The 23,272-nt window shown below is 41.8% G+C and overlaps 1 protein-coding gene across 1 annotated transcript; it reads left to right on the top strand.

Annotated features, from left to right (window-relative positions):
• Positions 1-1,633: 1,633 nt before the first annotated feature.
• LOC144539954 (O-acyltransferase like protein-like) lies at positions 1,634-23,183 on the top strand. Its single transcript, XM_078286309.1, has 15 exons — positions 1,634-1,793; positions 2,064-2,197; positions 10,125-10,203; positions 10,315-10,450; positions 10,646-10,878; positions 12,962-13,165; positions 13,288-13,390; positions 13,708-13,809; positions 14,038-14,203; positions 16,525-16,604; positions 16,942-17,052; positions 18,077-18,200; positions 19,028-19,214; positions 22,283-22,425; positions 22,525-23,183. The coding sequence occupies exons 1-15, from the start codon at positions 1,634-1,636 to the stop codon at positions 22,627-22,629; spliced, it is 2,067 nt and encodes a 688-aa protein (XP_078142435.1). The 3' UTR covers positions 22,630-23,183.
• Positions 23,184-23,272: the final 89 nt, after the last annotated feature.

Here is a 23,272-nt window from a genome sequence, read left to right on the forward strand (position 1 = left end):
TTTGACGTTTGAAAAAGAGCCACCTGGATTCTTCTCTTAAAACTCATTAATCTCCTGTAAGGACTGTACTGATAACTACATGATACTTTCTGTTAGGCGTAGCTATAACTCTGATTACCTCCGAGGTTCTTCACTGTGAAATTATCCAAATGTCCTGTAAGGACCGGGTAGCAGTTGATAATTATAAGGTCGGTACTGATAATAATAAATAATAAATAAATAAAAGAAACTGGACGATACCTCCTGGGAGATGTAACTGTAACTGTACTGTCTAACTCCGGCAGCTCCTTGTTCTTTCAGCATCGTATGTTAAAGTCGAACCCAGAATTTACATAAACAAAGCTGCACATAAACACAGGCAGCCTATCATACATACTGCTACACATATTCATTCACACTTTATTGCATTCCCATACGAGCACTATGCATCATTCCAATCTGTTAGCCAGTAACAGCAGTGAAATGAGATATAAATGGGGGCCAGGTTTTCCTGAACTCAGCCCTTTTTCCATTTAGGGTAAATTTGATCTTCTCCAGTTTTAGATGAAACATGACGTTTTCATCCATCTGGCAGAGATAAGACGGGGGGTTTAGGATCTTTCCAGTTAGACAGGATAAGACGACAAACAAGTAAAGGCTACACTACATAATAGATATTTGTTGACCAAGCAGAATTGAAGTACAGCCTGTGCTGAGACAGAGCGAGAGACACACACACACACACAGAGAGAGAGAGAGAGAGAGAGAGAGAGAGATGGGTAACAAATCCAGTCCTACTTGCTACAGTGTTGCTTGTTACTTGTGACTTGCTGCTCTCAGCTGCAAACAGTTGCTGTATTTCTTGTTATTACACTGGAGCAATGGTGACTTCTTTACAATATGGCCAGGTATTAATGTTCATTATGCCTTTCAACATTGGACAACACAACTTTAACATACCAAAGTTATAAAAACAGATATTAAAACTGACACAGCCAGCCTGTGTTGCTCCACAACCATTTCCTCATGCAAATCCTTTTAGCCTTCCGCTTTATTTTGTCACCGCAAACAGCTCAGCCTCCATGTCTGAACATCTGATCGTGTGAGCTGTTGGTACAGCAGCTCCCTGGGGCAAGATCATCTTAATAATATCTTAGTGAGGGATGCAATGTTATTCTCTAGAGAGAAGAAATCGGTTAAGTTTCTCCTTATGTGTGCTGTGATGAAACCCGATCTCAAAATCGGTTAGGATTTGAAAACTCCTGTAATCTGAGCTCAGCTTTAGTCACCAGCCGGGATCAGCAGGCCATCATCTGACCCGGGCACATTGGGGGTCAGAACATCAATGGGTAAGACAATTTTTGGGTCCATATTGCATGTGATTGACTAAGCACCTTTGTGAGACCGGTTAGACCGGATTGCCATGGTTTGGTTGTGTGTCCAGCTAGTTGACCCAGACCCCAGGCCTCCCGCCCCAGGTGGCGTTGTAATTAACACTGCAAATTTGGATGTTGTTTGTAAGACAGGGCACCTTTTTCAAGGCAGACCATGGAAGCAGGATTTCACCCCGCCTCGTTGATGACGTCGTGTCCCCTCCTCCTCCTGTGTTATTTAAAGGTCCTTCCCACTCCCAAAAGATCACTCCTTTACCAACATGTCCCTGGACTGGGTGTCCGTGGTTCTGTTTGCAGGCTGCAGCGCAGCGCTGCTGGGAAGAAGCCCGGCCTTGAATGTGTCTGAGAGATGTCTGCAGGATACCGAGGCCTTCCTCTGGGAGATCCACCAGGACAGGCCGGAGAAATATGCTGCTCTGAGTAAGTGATGACGCTTTCCTTATGCTCCTTATAGTTATATAGATCGCACTGGGAATTTAGGTTTTGGGGGGTTTAAGTTTGATATATGTTATTTTTGAATGCTTAAACAAAATGATAGGAAGTCTGTGGAGGATCACCAAAAATGACTGTAATTCTTGAGTCATAGAATGAGATAATACACACTTATTGCGCAATCATAGTTATCCTTCCTCATTTTACACGCATTATTTTAGGCAATTCTGATTTGTGTGTGTGTGTGTGTGTTCTCAGTGTATGATGCATTTGGGAAGATAGGCAGCGATGTTGAAGACGGTAATGTCAACAGGCCCGGCTCGCTGCAGGAGTGTCAGTCAGCCCGAAGTCCCGCCTTCTCTGGACAGTACTGCCAGGTGTTCATCAAGCAGGTGAAGAAACTATTCATAAGACAAGAGATAGATAAGATGAGATTTAATGCTCCCTGTGGCGAAATTGGGCAGTAAGAGGATACAATAAGAATAGAGCAAGGGCAACATATACACAAACAACAATTTCACCAGTAGAACATATTAAGTAGAAATATATGGAGGAAAGTATGAAAAAAGTATTGATTACAGGATGGAGGGTGTGAAATAGCATTAGTAGCGTTACGACTATGAGACTAAAAAGAATGTGAAATATCCCTTACAAAAAGGCACATGTAAAAACACATGTGAAGTCAAAGCACATGTGCTTTTTGGACACGTTGGTTTTCATATGTGAACATGTGACATTTCCCATTGACATTTTCACCTGCAAATTGTCTCCTTGCAAGTGAAATGAAGTTTTCACATGTGGAACAAATATTGACATATGGCAGGTGTAAATGTGAAAAAAAATTCACATGTGGAAAAAACCCCACTTCATCTAGAAAATTAAAATTACTACTTCTATTAGAAGAAGGAAACACAGCAGACCTAGCGGCAGTTTGTAGAAACTTGCCACAACCTGAGGAACAGTGAGTGACCAATACACTTTTTATTTTATTCATTTATTTATTTTAGACAGAGAGACAGAGAGAAAGAGACAGAGACAGAGAGAGAGAGAGACAGACAGAGACAGAGAGAGAGAGAGACAGACAGAGACAGAGAGAGAGAGAGACAGAGAGAGAGACAGACAGAGAAAGAGAGAGAAAGAGAGAGAGAGAGAGAGAGATACCTGCTACAGTGTTCCTTGTTCCTCTGCTCTCAGCTGCATCAACAGCCAGCAACATATTTGCAAACAGTTTCTGTATTTCTTGTTATTACACTAATCAAAAACTCCAGTCGGAGGTACCATTTTTACAGAAAAAGTGACAACATGCAAGGGCATGTGCTTGATGTTTGTTATCAATATTTCTATCATAATCAGAACATATTTGTTGATGGTGGTTGCATATTTACAGAAAAACTGTCCAGAGATACTGACTCAAATACAGATTATGTATCGTCACACGTTCCCTTTGTTAGGTTCACCTGAGCTGAATCGCCTCCCAGGTGACGCGGCTCAACATATAAAGCATGCAGACAAGTTCAGTGACACTTTGTTGAACATCTACTTTTTGTCACCTGATAGTTAGTCGAGGATCAACACCGGACCCTGGTGTCACCCTTCTTGCTCCTCCCCTCCCTCTTTGGCTGGCTTGGATTTTTTTGCGTTAAATATTACACCTTGTATGTTTTTTTTAATAACATCTCTATTTAATTTTTTCAAAGGTAGTGACACACATAATGCAATTCACCATGTACTACACAAAAAATAACTACCCTACCCTCTAGTCCCACCACCCCCAGTCCCATCCCTGTTTGGTCAAAGGTCAAAATAATTGATTAACATAATAACAGCAATGACAATAAAAGCACTTACATAAACAAAGCTGCACATAAACACAGGTATCATACATACTGCTACACATATTCATTCACACTTTCTTGCATTCCCATACGAGCACTATGCATCATTCCAATCTGTTATCCAGTAGCAGCAGTGAAATGAGATATAAATGGGGGCCAGGTTTTCCTGAACTCAGCCCTTTTTCCAATTAGGGTAAATTTGATCTTCTCCAGTTTTAGGTGAATGACATCTTTCATCCATCTGGCAGGAGATAAGACGGGGGTTTAGGATCTTTCCAGTTTAACAGGATAAGACAGCGAGCTAGTAAACAAGTAAAGGCCACTACATTATAGATGTTTGTTGACCAAGCAGAATTGAAGTACTGCCTGTGCCCCAGCACTCGATTCACACCCTTAATTTACATATATAAACAATCTGTCACGGTACTAAATCACTTTAGGGTGCGACCACACCTAGAGTTTGTTTTCTTTGCTCCGAATCATGCCAGAAAAAGATACATTGAAAATCAAAACAAAGTTAATTCTGGTGCGCTGAAATCAGCAAATACATTGTAGATATTATACTTATTATACTGTATACTATATATACTATATATTATACTACCCTACGTGCTCATGCCCCAGTAAATGAGGTCTAACGATGCCCCTCAAGCTGACAGTGTGCTAATAACACAAACTCAAACCTTCAGGCAGATGAGCCTCCAGTGGCTTGGGCCCAGATCTCAATCCAAATGAGGATCTTTGGGATGAGGTGGAACGGGATGAGGTGGAACGGGATGAGGTGGAACGGGATGAGGTGGAACGGGATGAGGTGGAACGGGATGAGGTGGAACAGGATGAGGTGGAACGGGATGTTCTAAAGAATTTAGGTTGTTTTGTTGGCAAAAACAGGTCCAACCCGGTTGTGAGTGTAGGAACCAAAGACACAGGGAATCACAGGTATGTTTTTAGGGGTTTTTATTTACCCAAAATATTTACAAATTAAGAGGGTAACAAAAACCAATGATAACATTCAGGAAAAAAAAATATATATATATATATGTATATATATACAGTGATGTAAATAGGTGCACGTCCTGCGTCTCTGACGCATTAAAATCGAAAGGACGCAGTAAACTCACTATCGACGCGTCCAGGGGATGCACCCTATTTTTTCCTAAAATAGTCTCAGTCATCGTGGGAGAGACTTACTGCCCTCACTGGACCTGCATCCAACGCTACTTTCGCCGCACAGATTTCATTTCAACAAGGCTACAAACTTGGTAACTGGTAAATAAACTCACGTGGATGCTGTATTCACTCATGTCGATGATGACCCCATGATGCTTTACCGTCCAGAGGACACGCCGTGTTGAAAAAAAAAAAAATCCACCGGCCGCGATTTTCTCACCGTCTGCGCATATATCTCGCGCATATCTCCCGTTTTGTTCAGTCTCAATGAGTGACAGGAAAACGTTTTAAAATGCCACCAAAGAAAAAGATCAAACATATTGCTGGCCAACAAACTATTGCAGGTAGGGATGTACCCGAATCCGAATCCGTTATTCGGGAAAGCACAGATAAGCTAATGCGATGGAAACAGATATTTCTTCTACCTGAAGTTGCTCGTTATTATTCGGGGAAAAAAGCCATGACTGACATGTCTGTGCGTCAGCCCCTATGTTTCTTCAAATCGATTCATATCATTGTGGATGGCCACAAGATAAAAATGCCATTCTGTTTGCAACATAGGACTTTGATTTCACTAACTAGTCGTTTCATTTCCTACACATTAGAGGTCTGCGACCCGACCCGAACCCGACGGGACCCGAGACCGCAACGCGCTCGGTCGTGTCTTAGCTTACATTAGCTTTGTGCTTGTTAGCTTTAGGAAAGTAGGCTAACGTTACTCCTGGATAGCAGAGCGAGACGACGTCAGTACTGGGTAGACTGGCAGTAGTTGGTAGTAACCTACTCAACCTGTTGCTGTAACTCAGTCTCTGTAAAAAACAAGGAGCGCCACCCAGTGACTTAATCTGTTACTGCAACCAAACAATGTTCCAAAAGCATAGCAGGCAGATTTGCGACTGTTACAACTGTATGTCGGGTCGGGTCGGGCTCGGTTGCTTTTTTTTTTCCATGCGTGGAAAAAAGCACAATGTTTTATGCTCCTCACTTTCTCCTGAAGCTCTGTGACACACAGGCTGCTGGGCACACACAGCCCCCCTGCGTCTCTTATATTATTTATAATTATAATAATTAATAATAAATAAATAAATAATTTATAATAATTTATAATTATAACCATATAACATCAAACACGAGTTTAACACTACAATTTGTCAAAAAACACAAATTTTATTGGGGACCCACTCAAATTACCACCTGTGGGTCCTGGAGACTCACTACACTGAAAACCTATTTACATCACTGTATATATATATGTATATACACACATATACATATACACACACACACACACACACATATATATATATATTATATATATATATATATCAAAAAATCTAAATCTGGCCAAAACAACTGAGGTCAACTTAATTAGACCTTAATTACAGCTTAACCTTAACCAGCTTGACCTGCTATAAATGAGACATGAGGGAACATATATAGTGGCTAGCCAAACTAAAATGATACATGAGAGGAGAAAAACTAACAGACAACAAATTAGGCATTTACACATTCAACTACCTACATTAACAAACTAATATTGGTTAAACAAACAACAACCAACATCGAATAAATAAAAAAACTCTATACAATCTTACCAGGAACATAGTTACAAAATTAACAACAACTATGCCGCTTTCCTCACCCTTTAATCTATAGGGCAGCGCCCTGGGTTTTTCACTAAATCTTAATTAAGTGATATGATACCTCTATGTTTTAAAGACTTCAATGAATTAGGCTAATTTACCCTAACCTGCCATTCTCTCTTTTCTTCATACAAAAACAACTTATAAATTACCAGGAACACAACACAAATAAGTATATTTCTTAAAAATAAAACTCTGATTTATTAATGATCAGTGTAAATAAAAGGTCAAACTGAAATAATATCTCCAGGTACAATAAATGAGCTTTACCCAAGTGTTAGATAACTAAATTAAGTGCCAGTGTATTTTGGTTCACAGGTTAACATTTACTCTTCAAGGTAAGTTGGATGATTAATGCATGTTACAATTAAGTACTCATATGCTATGGCAACTGTACAAAATAAACAATAAAATAAAATCTCTCAAATTACTGGCAATACAGGTAAGTGGGTTTCCAAAATGATGGGCAAGTATACCAACTTAACTTAGTTGCTAAGTAAGTATCAACAGGTAAGCATTAACATGTATCTCCTTTTCTAGTCTTTAACCATGTAACTCAAATCTAACCTTCCCGTTGGTGGTTTTCCTTTAAGAAACACTTTCCTTTAAGAATAAATGTAAACTCAACCTTTCACAGTAAAATGCTAATCAAGACACTTGCTTTTCAACCTTAACACATACAGTGGGCCCACACACGCACACACACACACACACACACACACACACACACGCACGCACACACATGCACAAGCTGGCAGTAATTAAATCTGAATGAATAAAAATGAATAATAAAAATGAATAATAAAAAATGAATAATAAACCCCGTTGCAGGCCTGGTCGGAGCTTGGGTGCGTTGTGGCCAAACTTACCCCTTCACTCTATACAGAGCCAAAAACAATGTTAATTCCGTACTCACAGTCTAGATGTAACGTTAGTTCGTAGTCCCGTTACTCACGGTCCTGAAGATCCAATGGCGGGTAACTGTCCCAATGCTGGCTGGAAATCCCACAGGAAAAACCCGGGCAGGGCAGAGAAGGATATCTGGCGTCCTCTCTTCCTTCACGGTTGAGAAGAAGAAACTACAGTCTCTTTACAAACTGCTCACTAACGAAAATCACTTAGCTTCAGCGCCGGTGTTAGCAAGTTAGCTGTTTAGCTTCGGCGCCGGTGTTAGCTAGGAGGCTACTTAGCTTCGGTGCTGGTGCTAACAAGTATTCACGCAGTAATAAGCGGCAACAAAACGGGCTCTCTGTGAGCATATCACGTTACCAACTCACTTAGACAAAATACTATTAAACACTGACAGTTTAGACTCTGCGTCTGATTGGCTCTAGCGGCTTCTGACTCTCTTGTCTCAGCTCAACTCTCAGCCTCTACTCGCTCAGCCTCTCTCTCTCTCTCTCTCTCTCTCTCTCTCTCTCGGCCTCTCCTCAAACTCTAACCTACTCTCTCTGTAAGTCCCGCCTCCACCAATAGTATTACAGGAAAAAGGTATGTGACTGTCATCTAACGAATAAAAGGCTGCATACACGAGAACACGGTAGGTTGCACACATTTTTACACGGGCAAGGCATGTGTGTCATGATGTATGTTACTACCAAACTATAACACTCTTTGGAACTTTATCAAACTAGAATAAGGGGCAATAAACAAACTTCAACAGGGCTACATATTGTTACATACCGTATTTCCTCTAATAGTGGCCGGTAGTCAATTAAAAGCCGGGTCTCCGATAATGGCCGGGGCCGTGGTCGACACGAACAAATAAAGGCCGGCCTCAAATACAGGCCGGGGAAAAAAACAAAGGAAACAAGACTAGGTCAAAACCTAGTATATGGCTCGGGGACACCCGGTGACGCATCGGCGTGGAGACCCCGCCGCAATCTCGGCCGGATCACCGGGAACAAATCGGCGCCCAGCTATCGGCACTGGCCGGAACCGCGCCCCCGGGAAACTCGAAGCGTCGGCAGTAAGCCCTCGGTGCACCGAAACCTCCATCCCGCCGACAGAACAGAGGGCTGTCAGGTGGACTGAGCTTGCGCATCGAAATAAACGGCGATATGATATAACTGTATAGATTCTATTCTTAGCTTCAGTTAGCTTCAGCGTACATGCAAACAACGGTGGATACCGGTAAACTCCTGGTGCCTGTTTGTAATTGTAGTTTGTAGTAACGTACAAGTGCCACAGGCCGGTGGAAGTCTCTGGAGCGTGCCGTTGTCGATTACCGTAATTATCGTAATGCATTGCAATAACAAAAAAACGGCTACCTAGCATACCCCAACAGAAGCAGATCAGAAAATCAAACTTCATACTAAAATATGAGCAAACATACTTATCAAACAGAGGGAATTAGAAATAAAGGCCTGTCTCTAATATAAGCCTGCTTACCCTCTGCAGTTGAGGTAAATAAAGGCCCGGGCCAATATTAGAGGAAATACGGTACATATATACCAAAACATATAAAATATATATGCTCCCTAAGGGCCGTTTGGGCAGAAAGAGAGAGACCTGAGCCTCCTCATTAGGAAAAGTCTACTCTGCCTTCTCTTGTACAGTGCCTCCATGTTGTCATACCAGTCCAGTTTGTTGTTGATATGCAACCCAAGGTACTTGTAATGTAAGAAAGCCCGTCAGCGACACCTAGCGTCATGAAAGAATATTACTCCCCTATGTCGGACTTTGCTGCATCAGCCGGTTACTGTGCACGCGAGGAGTGGCCATCATTCATGACAGTTCTTCCTCTTTACTTTATATTGCTGATTGTGCGTTCATGTAATTCTTGTAATTTGTTGCAAACTGGAAATCCACTACCATCTCCTTTGTCGTACTGAGGTTGAGCTGCAGATGGCTCTCCTTTCACTGCTTGACAAAGCTCTCTGCCAGACTCCTCATTGCTTTCACGGATGCATCCCACAATAGAGGAGTCATCAGTACTTCTGGAGGTGGCATAAACCAGTTGAATCAGAAATCCAAGGTGTAGAGGGTGAACGATAAAGGGGACAGAAATGCCCTGTTACTCCACAGCATGTCTGACATATTGCTCTGGATATGGATGAACTGCGGCCTAAGGACGTTTCCAGCATCTAGTTGAATCCGTGCCTCAAAGAATTTAGGCTGCTCTGGTACTATCTAAGTGTATTGAATAAAGGTGGTACTGAGTGTTTCTACAGTGTAACGTGTATACTGTTACTCTTCCCTCTCTGTCATGCCAACTGCTCAATTGGTAGATTCTTCGGATTTGATAGCTGCCAACCTCATAGTGATGAGCTATTCCCAAGTGTAAGATAGCATAATTTCTTTTCCAAGTCTGTTTGTAAGGTCAGAGAAGTGATAAAAGTACCAAAAAAGTAAACAAAAAAGAGGACAATAATACATTTAAAGAGTAATTGAACCCTAGACCACTTTTGTAGATTTGCTGCCATCTAATGGTTAAAAGTGTGCTATTGCAATTGCCATCTGCTATTGGCTGATCTTTGGTGCCAGGTGATGTCACCAGCTGGTGTGCTCAGTAGAGTAGAATTGCCTGAGCTGGAACATTTCATCAGGGAAAGTACAACAATAATGCGCGTGGCATGCTCTATTCTGTATCTGCACTGTCAGTTTTCATATTTTAACCATTTATGTTCAAACAATGAAGGTATCTTTTGAAATAATGATGTTTTTACCAGGCCATGGTCACGTACTTTGTGGGCATTTGTGTGCCAGACTCCTGTGGGGAAGAGGAGGTGCAAATGCTGGTGGTGCACGGTCAGTGGATTTCAAGATCTTCTTTCATTGGATCTAACTGATCCATTACAGTATCATCTGATTAGACCAATATTTTTCCTTATACCTTTGACTTGTCTCATTGTTTCCCAGAGAGATTCCAGCTGGGTCAGACATCCCTCATTCCTTCTTTTCCTCCCAGCCTGGTCCCTCAGTCCACTCAAAGGATTCTCATGGTCCGCTGTTTGTCCAACACCACCACCGCAGACGCCGCAGCCATCATCTGCCTGTGAGTATATGATTAGATTTCAATAGTCTCGCCTTACTTCTTCACCTCCTCCTGTCCTATGTCCATGTGTAGCTGTTACTGTAGACTGGACTGGAGAAGTGACTCTTTTCAAGTGCAGGTCTTCATGTCAGAACTATTTTTCTTTAAAAATCGCTGGCCAATCCTCACCTACCCAAGACGCCTCTTTTCCCTCAGGTTTGTGTGTTGTGTAATCGTGGCGATTCCTCTCGTGGCGACCCTGTTTACAGCCATAATAAGGTGGAAGCGCCAAAGAGAGGTCAGTCCAAGAGCAGAGTCTTCTTCTTTGAACACCGGTCTGAATCTTAATGAGACCTGGATGCCCAATGGCTCCTCTAGTGGAGGGAATAAGAGCTACACTGCCCAACAGCAGAGTGAGATGGGCAAAAGCAACTCAGAAGAAGACAGTGGTAAGTACCGTTTGTGCACTGTGTGCAGTTGCAGGTATTTGATAGTCAGTCATATAGAATCAACATAACAGTACAGAATTGTATCGTCAGCCTAGAAATGTACACTGACTGGACAAAACGTTAGGGTGACCTGCTGTTTGTATGAAATAGGCTGAGCAGGTGAATCCAGGTGAAAGCTGTGGATCCTTGTTGATTTCACTGATTAAATCCACTTCAGTCATGAAGGGGAGATGGAGGTGAGGAAACGGATTACAGAGTGTTTTTAGTCCTCTTGGCAATCAAGACATTGATTGTACACAATGGGATGCAACTCAACAGCAGAAAAGAGTTCCTAATATTTTGTATACATGAACAGTATTTATGGATAATAGAATGTTATTAGTGAATATAGTGAACAACACAGGACCTAATATTGAGCCTTGGGCAACTCCTTTAGTTATGTTCAAAAACTGTGATCGTAGATCACCCAACACTACACATTGAGATGTAGTTTTGAAACCATCCACAGGTAATAGGATAAAAGCCAATTAATGAAAGACTCTAAGGGAATTGAACTTTATTGACCTTTATTTAACCCAAACAACAGAAGCATACAAAAATAAATGCATTCATGCAAAAGCACACAAAACATACGAATGCTTGCACAAACGTGTACAAATGCAACTGTAGTATTTAATATTGAGGAATTATTGTTAATGGATTAAGCACAATTAAAAGCAAGAGCAAGTTGTTTTAAGATGAGCAAGTAGAGATGTCCTAAAAATGCGAAGAGAAGTAATGGATCTAAGAGATTTAGGCAGGCTATTCCAATCAGATGGGGCTTTGAATTTAAAGGCCCAATGCCCAATTTCTTGAGAAATTTTGGTCATTTTGATCAACTGTATCAAAAGTTTCACAGACAGATACAAAAAAAGCAGCTCAATGTTGATTACTATCCAAAGCAGTCATAATGTTGTTAACACCCACTGAAGTAGCAGAGATGTTCAGTCCTAAATCCAGATTGATGAATGCTTAAAGGAGAGCGCCAAGCACGGAAGGCCTTAAAGCAATATTCCACTTAGTTTTAACATGGGAGTTACGCGGCTCTTGACTGCCATGAAAACCAGAATATAATCTACTCACCAAGATCGGATGCAGCGGGGACGAGTTTGTAATGTTTGGATTTTTACTTCCCATTCATTTGAATGAGGCCACGAAAATATCCTGAAAACTTACATTTAACACGCTTGTGAACTAGGGCTGTCAACGAATATTCTAAATTCGATTATATAATCGAATTGTAAAAAAAAAACAGACATTCGATTGTGAAAATTAATATTCGATTGTGAAAAAAAAAAAAAAAAGCAGCACTACTGCGGCTGTCTGCCTGGGCCTGGGCCGCTGCACTGAAGGCACTGCATGACGGACAGAAGTCACACAACGTCACTTTCATTGATTGAAAATGAAATGTAGGTCAAGCTGAAACGAGCGAATAATTCAACAACAACCGTGTGGTGATGATGGCAGAGAGTTCACAACCCCTCCGAGCGATCTGAAAAGCTGTTTGGAAATACTTCGGATTTTGGTCAGACGGCAAAATTGTGGAACCTCGAGATAAAGTTGTATCAAATTGTTTATTTAAACCTTATTACCTAACCTTTATAAAAATTAGGCTATCGAATAACATATCAATTACGAATCATTCATTTGATCTCGCTCCGAGAGACAGCGCGTCCTCAGTTCTCACTCTAGCACCAACCAGAGAGAGAGAGAGAGAGAGAAAGAGGTCTACGGTCTTTAAATTAAGTTTTACGGTGTAGGACATTATTTTATTTGTTTATTTTGTAATGTGTAGGTATGTAGATCTTTTAAAAAGACATGTTTATGTTGAAATAAATATACCTATACGAGTAGTTATGTCTCTCGTTGTATTGGTTTGCCCTCTTATGGACATAATGCGCAAAAATAGATATTCGAATGGTTCGAACCTGTGTGTTTTTTTAGAAGGAATAATCGAACGTCATTTTTGGCCAATTTTGACAGCCCTATTGTGAACAGATTCAACAAGTTGTTGAATATTGTCTCATTGTCTCAACTGTTACAGAGAGCGCCAGACGCACCCCGCTGTGTTTTCTTCGAAGCTGTGGTTCCCAGTGCCTCCAGGCGTTCGCTCTTCAGACGACCAGCCAGGGCGTCCTTAGCACCTCCTCGGGAGGCAGCTTCTCCTCCCTGAACGGCATCCGCGCCCTCAGCCTGCTCTGGATCATCTGTGGTCACAGCTCAATTCTGACCGCATTGTCCATACTGGGTGTGACCGAACTACACTTGTCTTACAACTCACCAGCACAATCACCTTACTCATTCAGTCTGTCAGTCAGTTATTCATTCACTCATTTATTTTTCCCTCATACTACAATGTCTCTATTGTAGATAATTCCAATACGTGGAAGAAGACAATTGAAGGCAACCCTCTGCATGTGTTTACCAATAGTGGACCTGTTTTTGTGTCTGTAGACACCTTCCTGCTCCTAGGGTGAGACTGCAAAGACACTGAGTTTTAAACTTTGTTTGATTCATTTACAAAAAAGTCACATGTGAAACCCACATGTGAATTCAAAGAACATGTTTTCTGGACACACATTGGTTTCCATATGTACATAATTATAATTGAAGGTGAAATTTTATTTTTCACATCTGAGCCAATGTGTCCAGCAAACACATACACTTTCAATTCATATGTGCGTTTTCATATGAGACTTTTTGTAAGGGAATGTGAAGTAAAAACTGAGTTTTAAGTGGTCAATATTTTTTAATTCTTAAGCAGTTTGTTGAACCTGTTGTGTGTTGTAGGGGTCTCCTTAGCGCCAGGTCTCTGCTGAACTCCATCCGCAGGGCTGAGGACAAAATGAGCCCCGGTTTGGTGGCCGGCTTCTTCTTCAAGAGGTTGAAAAGGTACAGTGACATCAGTTCATCAAGTCAAACTATCAATCAATGCATCATTGAAACTCTGTCCTCAAGGTTTGGTCTAATTTAAACACCAATCCCTATACAGTACATTTCTGGACTTATTACATACAGTCAAATATAATTTCATTGGTCAGTGATGACCCTATATGAAGTGTGTTTCATGTAAATGTAAATGCTCTCTTTATCTCTTTGTCTATCTTTCTTTCACCGTAGGATCCAGCCACTGCATCTGTTCATCATGTGTCTAGACATCGGCGTCTTCTCTGTGTCTCGGCAGGGACCCTACGGGCTCCTATTTGAGGACGAGGTGAGGCGTTGTAAGAAGTATTGGTGGACCAACATACTGTTGATTAACAATCTCTACAGTGTCCACGCAATGGTGAGTTGAGCCAATAATTCTACTCTACACAGGTCCTGTTCTATTTTGCCACATGAATGGCTTTGACCTCCCTTCTCTTCTCCTTTGTTCTCCTCTCTCCTACAAAAAAGTCACATGTGAAAACCCACATGTGAATTCAAAGCACATGTGCTTTTTGGACATGTTGGTTTTCATATGTGAAAATGTGAAATTTCCTGTCTCTTTGCATGTGAAATTAAGTTTTCACATGTAAAACAAATAAGGTTCAAGTTCAAGGTTCTTTATTGTCATAAGCACAAGTTCAAGTTCGTTTATTTATATAGCCCTTTATCACAAGCATGTCTAGGAGGACTTTACAGAGGATGTGTCTAGCTAGATCTAACTAAACACAATCAATGGTGAACAAAATTATATAGGACAAGCATAGAGAAAAACACAAGGTAGGCAAGAGCAGATTTTAGCAAGACAAACAATCTACCTGTTCTACAGCCTAACCTACCCGGCACCCCAGCCTTAGACCCTAATGCACACAAGGAAAAACTCCCAAGAGAAACCTTAGTAGGAAAACTTGGAAGAAACCTTGGGCGGGCGGAGTATCGTCCGCGTAACAGTGAAATTTAATACCATAACTGCGGAAAATTTCACCAAGAGGTAGCATGTAAATAGAGAATAGCAGAGGCCCCAGCACAGAGCCCTGCGGTATGCCAAAGTTAACTTTAGAGTAGTCAGATATAGTATTTTTATGTGAGACACAATGCGTTCTATCGGATAGGTTGGAAAGCGCAGAGTCACGGATGCCAACGTAGCTCACTACGCGGGTTAAGAGAATATTATCGAATGCCGCACTCAAATCAAGTAAGATCAGAACAGAAGAAGAATCGGAATCTGAGGCGAGGAGTAGGTCATTTACCACTTTTGTGAGAGCAGTCTCAGTGCTATGGAGAGACCTAAAGCCAGATTGAGAGGGTTCGAAAAGACTATTACACGAGAGGTAGTCGGTTAGTTGGGTAGAAACTATTCTTTCCAAGACTTTAGAGAGGAAGGGGAGATTGGTCTAAAGTTATTAAGAACATCAGAATCGAGGTTAGATTTTTTGAGTAGAGGTTTAATTACGGCTGATTTGAAGGACGAGGGCACAACGCCAGAGGAGAGAGAGGTGTTAATGATATTGAGTAGGGCGGGGCCTAATATTGGGAGAAGTTCCTTAACCAATTTAGCAGGAAGAGGGTCAGATAAGCTGGTTGTGGATTTAGAGGAAAGTACTAATTTAGAGAAGGTGTCTAAGGAGACAGTATACCTTTGTGTTTATACAGAAGTTTTTATCTATTCTAAATTATCTCATATTTCTGACCCCCTCTGGAGGGTCAAACTGTGGCCCGGGAGCCAGTTTGGGCCCCACAGTCTTAGAGTCTGTTGTTGATGATTGACAGGTTGAAATATCTTTCTTTAGCAACATTTGGTATTTTATTGTCTCAAATTGTGAGAGTACGGCGGTGGTCTCTATTGCACCTAATGCACGATTAGGAGAGGGATCAACGCCCTCGGTGGGTAAAGAATTGCTAATCTCATCTCTAATACAGTCAATTTTGTGATTAGAGAAATTAAGACAATACACAACAAAACAGCGAGATGCAGATAATGCTAGCTATGAAAATTCTTGAGCATAGAGCTAGCCACAACAATGTAAACAAAGTAAACAAATGCAGTATACAAACAATGCAGTAATAAAATAGCAGTGCAAAATGTTAGTGACCATCAGTAAGATGTAATAAAAATATAAAGTGACAGAGTATATTATCAGTATAAAATAAAATATATAAATAAAATATTTCCCATGTAACAACACAGGTAGCAGGTCGGGGTCGTCCGCGATGTTTGTTGTTGTCGATCTCGATGAAAAAATAGTTTCCACCATAGATCTGATGTCCAGTAAAGTCTGTCTATCATACTGAATGATAGACGTGGTTGCCCTTGGTGACACGGTTGTCCGACATAAACACTAATAATAACAAAAAATTTACAAATTGCGGAGGAGCTCTCTGTGTGGCAGCTATGTTTGACGGTGCAGGAAGTACAATAATTAATAAAAAATATTGACATATCTAATAAGTAAATGTCATGTGACGTCAGAATGCAACATGAGAAAAATTGTTCACATGTGAAAACCAACGTGCTTTGAATTCATGTGGGTTTTCACATGACTTTTTTGATTTGTTTCCTTTTCTCTGATGTCCTCTTTATGTCTCTCCTCTTCTCTAGGTAAAATATCAACAACAAATCAACTGTGCCTAACTCCCTTTACTGACCTATTTCTTCATATTTATTTGCCTATTTCTCCACAGTGTGTTTCTTGGACATGGTACCTGGCTCTAGACTTCCAGTGTTATGTCACCACTCCTCTGCTGGTCTGTCTTTTCAGACGGTGAGGGATCATTCAAAAGTCTAAACCAATGAGTTAGGGAGAGAAAGCAATTTTATTTGATGGAAGGGGTGCGGAGGGGCAGATTGTTCAAAAATCGGATGGTTTTATTGGTTAGAAATGTATATTTACACGTACTAGTGCAGCATGAGGTCAGTATGAAAGATACTCTGTTTTCCTGGAAGTAAAAGTAATAGGAGTTAATTTCATGGGGACTTTAAGTACATCAAACTTTCACCTTGGCCAAATGACTATGAATCATGAGTGTCATTACACACTACGTCTGCTCAAACATTATCTTGTGTAATGTCTGATCCCTGCAATCTTCTGTTTCTATCAGGAACAGAGTGCTGTCGGCAGCAGTGGCAGCAACCCTACTGCTAATAACCAGCGTGGCCAGTGCTGTTGTAACTGCCCTCCTCCAGATTCCTGTCCATCAGCCAACTATGCTGTAAGACTCAGTGTTGGTGATCTTGTACCAATGATCTTGTACCCAAAGACAGACCATGACCTCCTCAGACCCTGGGCAACAGCATCCTTTATACCCCCCTACACACACGTACGCACAGTGGTTGCATATTATTAGGGATGGGACGATCTGCTTATCTCATGATACGATTCAATACATGATACCGGGTTCACAATTCGATACAACCACAATATAATTTGTTGAAGGGGAATACATCATCCACTCTCTGGACACGATCCGTCCATTTGGCAGGCGGCAGTGAAGCGAGTCATTTGTTAGATCTGCTGTCCCTCGTTCAAGCCTTATATTATTTGGATTGTCTGTTCTGAAAAGTCGCCGCCCCTCTGTCAATTCGTACAGTTTTTACCCCGTCACTGTGAACGTCTCGCCACAGAGCCGGATCCGTGACTGTCTCTGGCCAGTCATCCTCCTCCCCAGGGTTTTTGTGGTGGACTGCCTGCTGGTTCCACAGCCGAAGGAGGTGCTACTGTTGCGCCGGCAGTGATGTTGCAGGACGAACCTCCCCGCCAGCTGTGTGTACAACTGCTGCTGCTGCTAACCTTCTGTCGGTCAGGTCGGGAGCGGTCCTGTGGCTAACCGTAGCCTCTTCCATGCTGGTAGCATCCCATGGCTGTGCTTTAAAAAAAGCTTGAAATTGAAGGCACATTTTGAAGGATGGCTGCCTCCCTCTCGCCCTTTCCTTTCTTTAACTTGCGTTTAGTTGCTCCACTTGGAGTATGTCGATCCATAGCTAAACTATGCGAGCAAGCTAAGGCTAATAGCGGTAATTCGATCCTAGCGATCACTTGCACTCACTTGCTAGTTCATTGATTGGCAAAACCATCCTCTCCTCTCACCACAGACCAATACAAATTCTTTATTCAATGGCAAATAATCATTGTGTACTATCATTGGCTTATATCTATTCATTTTAATTTTCTTTGACTTTTTTCTGTTTTTGCTGTTTTGTCGGGCATTAATTAATATGTGTTTGTTTGTTTTGCAGAACCTCTGATGATTATTTAGTATATTACTATGATAAAATCTACACAAGATATGGGCCTTACTTGATAGGGATCATGATGGGAATATATATGACAACAAAGAAAGATCAGCTTCTAAAGCATCGGGTGAGAACTTCTGATTTCTATCACAGACATTTCTTCCAGTATTACTACACTAATTACTACTACACGCTTTTATTAGAACCTTTAGTACATTATACGCACGGCGGGGGCCCACAAGAAAATCCATAAAACCTGCTGTTGGTCTATTGTAGAGGTGACCAAGTCAACTTTGCTTTGACCAAGTCAGTCTCACGTCAAGTCCCAAGTCTAAATGTAGATTACCAAGTCAAGTCCAAGTCATTAATGTCAAGTCTCAAGTCTAAATGTAGAACAGCAAGTCAAGTCAGAACAAATCAAGAGTCCAGTATCAATTTAATATCTTAAAGAAAACTAAATATCTAGGACTTTTCAATGCAATATGGTTTTAATAGGATAAAAACTTGGTAAGAGCATCATGAGTTTGATTTCTATAATCAGTTTCAACTTCAATAAATTCAATCATTCCATACAAATTCAGAAAACAGAATTTAAATTCAGTCGTCCGCTGGAACAAATCTCATCACTTTCAATCTAAGTCATTTACACAAACACAAGATCTCAAGTCAAGACTTTAGAAACCTTTTCAAGTCATCAAAGTACAAGTCAGAGTCACCAGAACCCAAGTCAAGTCAAGTCTCAAGTCTTCTCTTCATGCATCAAGTCAGGTCTTAAGCAATTAAAATGATGACTTGAGTCCAAGTCATGTAACTCAAGTCTAAGTCATGTGACTCGAGTCCCCACCTCTGGTCTATTGTGATATTGTTAGCTCAGGACCAAACCTACTCAACATCTGGACAACCGCTAAACTGCCGTCCGTCTTGTCTGCCTCTCCTGCTCGACTGTTGCTCCAGTGGCAAGCAGCACTGGGTTGGTTCTCCTGCATGTTAGGCTTGGCTTTGGTGGTTGGATTGGCCTACGTCCTACGGGAGGTCCCGCCCCATCCGTCTGTCCCCCATGCCCTCTATCAGGGACTGCACCGATCCCTCTGGGCCCTGGCTGTAGCCTGGATCATACTGGCCTGTGAGGAGGGCTATGGAGGTGAGTCTAGAGTGAGGATGTTCCCCAATCTGAATACCATGTTTTCAGCAAAGCATGAATATTGCATTTAAACGAATATTTGTTCCTTCCAATTTTTTTTCTGTTCAGTACAGCTGGGATGTTTTGTTTCCCCATCGCTCCAGACTACTGGTCTTCACAAAATCAGACTTAGTGAAGTTTGAGTAGAGGCACAGCAGCCAAACATAAAGGCTTTTTCTCCCAGGGAAGCTTTTGATTTTATTTTTCGTCATTTTCATCACCCTTACAAAAAAGTCACATGAAAATCCGTGTGAATTCAAAGCACATCTGCTTTTTGGACACACAAATTTCAATTCATAGGTGTAAAGTGTTTTTTTTTTTCACGTGAAACAAATAGTTTTTTTCACCTACAAAGAGACAATTCACAGGTGAAAATGTCGTTTTCACGTGGGTTTTCACGTTTGACTTTTTTGCAATGAATAATCAAATTAAACAACAAGCAGAGGTAAAATGAAATTGAGGATTTAAAAACTCGATGCAAAGATATACTATAAACTAGTCTCAGCACCTGTGTCCTGGCTCGAGGGACCGTGGGCCTTCTCGATTGCAGTCACACAATGTTCAATTGCTACAGACACCGCCCGTAAATCTTCACAGGCGTTTGTTTGGGCTTCGAGAGTTCTCCTCAAACAGCCAATGTCCTTATTTACTTGTTCCATTCTACCCAGCAACACCGAGACATCAATGTGATCAAACGAGACTAGTGGAAGTTCATCTAAATAGTGTGAGACGAACCTTGGTATATTCTCCCCGCACTCATTTAGTACCTTCAAGCACCGACCTCAAATAGAAGCTCCTTGGAAGTTTCCATCCACTCTGAGCTGAAGTTATTCGTGGCCAGCAAAGCAATTTCATCTTGACTAAATGTTCTCATCTTGACAACAAGGAAATTCATCTTCTATAATCACCTTGCCATCAATTGTTCTGTATATCTCCGGTTTGGTTAGTGAACAAACATTGCCAGCTCTACGCCATGTAGCTTCCGACACTTCCGACGCCATCTTGGCAGCCATGTAAGATTCAATTTCAATAAGTTTAAAATTGAATGAACGGAGTAAACTTCCCCAATCTCCAGCTGGTTTATCCTGCCATCCAAACATTATTTTCTGCGCACACTGCAGCATTAAGTATTAGGCTACCTTAGTTACATGAGTCTTTGGAAAATGGCCTCCTGAATCTTTTTTTTTTTTTCGGGTTGCGGATCGGTTTCGGGTCGTTGTTTTACGAGTATGAAAATGGGTCAGGCGGGTTCCGACGTGTGTCGGATCGGGCGGTCGCAGGTTGAAAAAACCTGACCCGCGCATCACTACTATAAACACTAAAAACTGGGTTCATGCAGTTCATACTCGCATGCAAGCCATGATTTTGTTTTTCTGTTTACAGTTGTTTATGGCTGTGGTTGTTTGTGGGTGTGTTTATAAAAGCCTATGCTTATGGTGACATAACATCTAGGTTGTTGTTTGTTAAAGCCCCTACATGTAAAATTTGTATGTGATTCTATCATCCTCCAATTGATTTTGATACCATAAAGGTTTGTCAGTAGAAAAATGAGACCAACGCAGAGAAAATTGCTTTAGTCTATGTGTTGCTTTCAGTCTGTTCATTCTCTGTGCCCCGAACTGTGCCGTGCTGACTTACGGCCGAAAGGAGGCGCCTCCACCAAACCAGGAAGACAACAGCCGCAGTTTGAATGCAGGCTAGTTGCTTAGATTGAACAGCGTGAAGCTAATCAATATGGCAGATAGTGGTAACATGGAAGACAGGACTGTAACTGCTCGACCCTCTGCAACAAAACAAAACAAGAAGCCTTTGACAGAAGAGGCTGAAAGGGCTAAGAAGGAGAGGGAGGGGGAGAGCCCCCGGGAGCCCCACGGACCGATTGAAGGTCCCCGGCCCCCTGGTCCACAGCAGCCCGGAGCCCCTCTGTAAGAGGCTGAAAGAGCCAAGAAGGAGAGTGACGAAGCACGGGGTCAGACCAGCGTTGACCGCGGCCGGGCGTTCACTCGTCGGAGAGCTCCGGGAGCTGAAGGTGTACTGAAGTTTTTAACAATTTTATTTAGGACCAGTATGGTTTATATCTGCGGTTATGTGTACTGGCATAGTTTATTTATGTAGTCAGCTACCTGTACAGCTACTAAGCTATATAACCTAACCTATAGTATATTAGCTTCACTTGTCTGTACATAGCCGGCTGCCGACAGAGAGCGGGGCACAGTTGTGTTTGCCTTTGCATTTGGGGAAGGGAAAGAAACCATCATAGCAACTTATATCAGCGAGCAGACACCGCCGTTCCTCCTGTCCAGTGTGTGTGCGTTGTAATTGCATTGTTTATAGTCTGCATTTGCCGTCTGGTTGCCACGGTTATGTCGGTTCATGTGTCCTGCCTTCTGCCACCTTGATCAGCCGTAATCACTACAATTAATACAACTCCACGCTCGGATTATGTTACTTGATTCGTGTTTAGTCTAGTTTGTTAGCGGTAGCATTTTGCATTAGCTGCAGCTTATAGCATCAGAATAGTAAATGTTGGATAGGCTGTTCACAACGACAGCGATCCCCCAAACATCTGTTAACCTTCAGTGTGACCTTCAATGGGAGAAAAATCTGGCAAAGCGAGGCTGGTAGCCGGCGATATTTCTTTAGGTACGTTTATTTTACCCATAGCCTTTATGAACGGTTTGTCCTTAAGGGCTTCCGTCGCCTAGTAGCTTTGCTGTGTGTTTACAAAATGTGTTGCGGTTTCTGTCGCCCTCTAGTGGTCAGAAAAAATTAGCTTAGTGTAGTTTTAAATGTACTTCATTATCATTGATATGTCATTGTAAAACCACACGTTTAATGCTTTAATATCTCAACAATAGCAATGGCAATGTTTATAAGGGAAAGAAAAAGCGAAGAATTAGAAATTTTAACTTTTCAGTCTAAGCCACACCCACGTTTTATTGAAGCCCCGCCCACTTCCAGTTAAATATCCAGTACACTTCATTTTGTTCTACATTTCTCTCTCTCTCTCTCTCTCTCTCTCTCACCAGGCTTTATCAAGCGTCTGTTGTCTCTGGGTCTCTGGGTTCCTCTCGCCAACATTAGCTATGCCTGCTATGTGGTTCACCCTGTGATAATGATCTTCTACAACGGCACACAGGAGACTCAGATCCACTACACCGACCTCAACTTTGTGAGCACATTTCATTTGTTTCAATTTTTATCATGAAATTTGATGTGTTTTCCATGTGCGTCTGTCAGCATGACAGATGCCTCCTCTCTCCATCTCTAGATGTACCTGTTCAGCGGCCTGTTGGCTCTCACGCTGGTGGCAGGCTATGTTCTGACGGTGCTGGTGGAGAAACCCTTCCTCCTCCTGAACGGGAGCCGTGGATAGAGACAAGCCAGCACACAGTCAAGAACCTGACCGGTTACTAATACATTTCTCCCAATCTGGGCTGGGGGGCGGTGTAACGAAAAAAAACACTGCTGAAAACCCACATGTGCTTTTTGGACACATGTTGGTTTTCCTATTTTCATTTTTTTCCCATCACATTTTCACCTGCGAATTGTCTCTTTGCATGTGAAATGAAAGTTGTCACATGTGAAGCAAACACAAGCAGGTGAAAATGTGGAGAAAAGGTTCACATGTGGAAAAGAAAACACTTATTCTAGAAATTGAAATTTTTACATCTGAAGTAAAAACTGTCAGGTGTCGTCAGAATACAACGTGAGAAAAAGTGTTTCATGTGAAAACCGACATGCGTCCAGAAGGCACGTGTGCTTTGAATTCACATGTGGGTTTTCACATGTGACTAAGCACTGAACCTCCTTGTCTTTAATGAATAAAGTGGGGCCGTAGCCTGTAGTTTGGGGGCCGGTGTCATATCACCCAGTTGTCCAAGTCCAGTTGCCTGTTTGCTCTGGAAAATGAATGTCTAATCATTTCTAATAAAGCATATTTTCCTACGGGACTGTTGTCTCTTGGATGCCGTCTATGACTCCGGACCATACCTGTTTAAAGGTGGTGGCAGCAAAAC

The sequence above is a fragment of the Centroberyx gerrardi genome, chromosome 2, assembly GCF_048128805.1.
Source record: "Centroberyx gerrardi isolate f3 chromosome 2, fCenGer3.hap1.cur.20231027, whole genome shotgun sequence".
Classification (NCBI taxonomy): Eukaryota; Metazoa; Chordata; class Actinopteri; order Beryciformes; family Berycidae; genus Centroberyx; species Centroberyx gerrardi.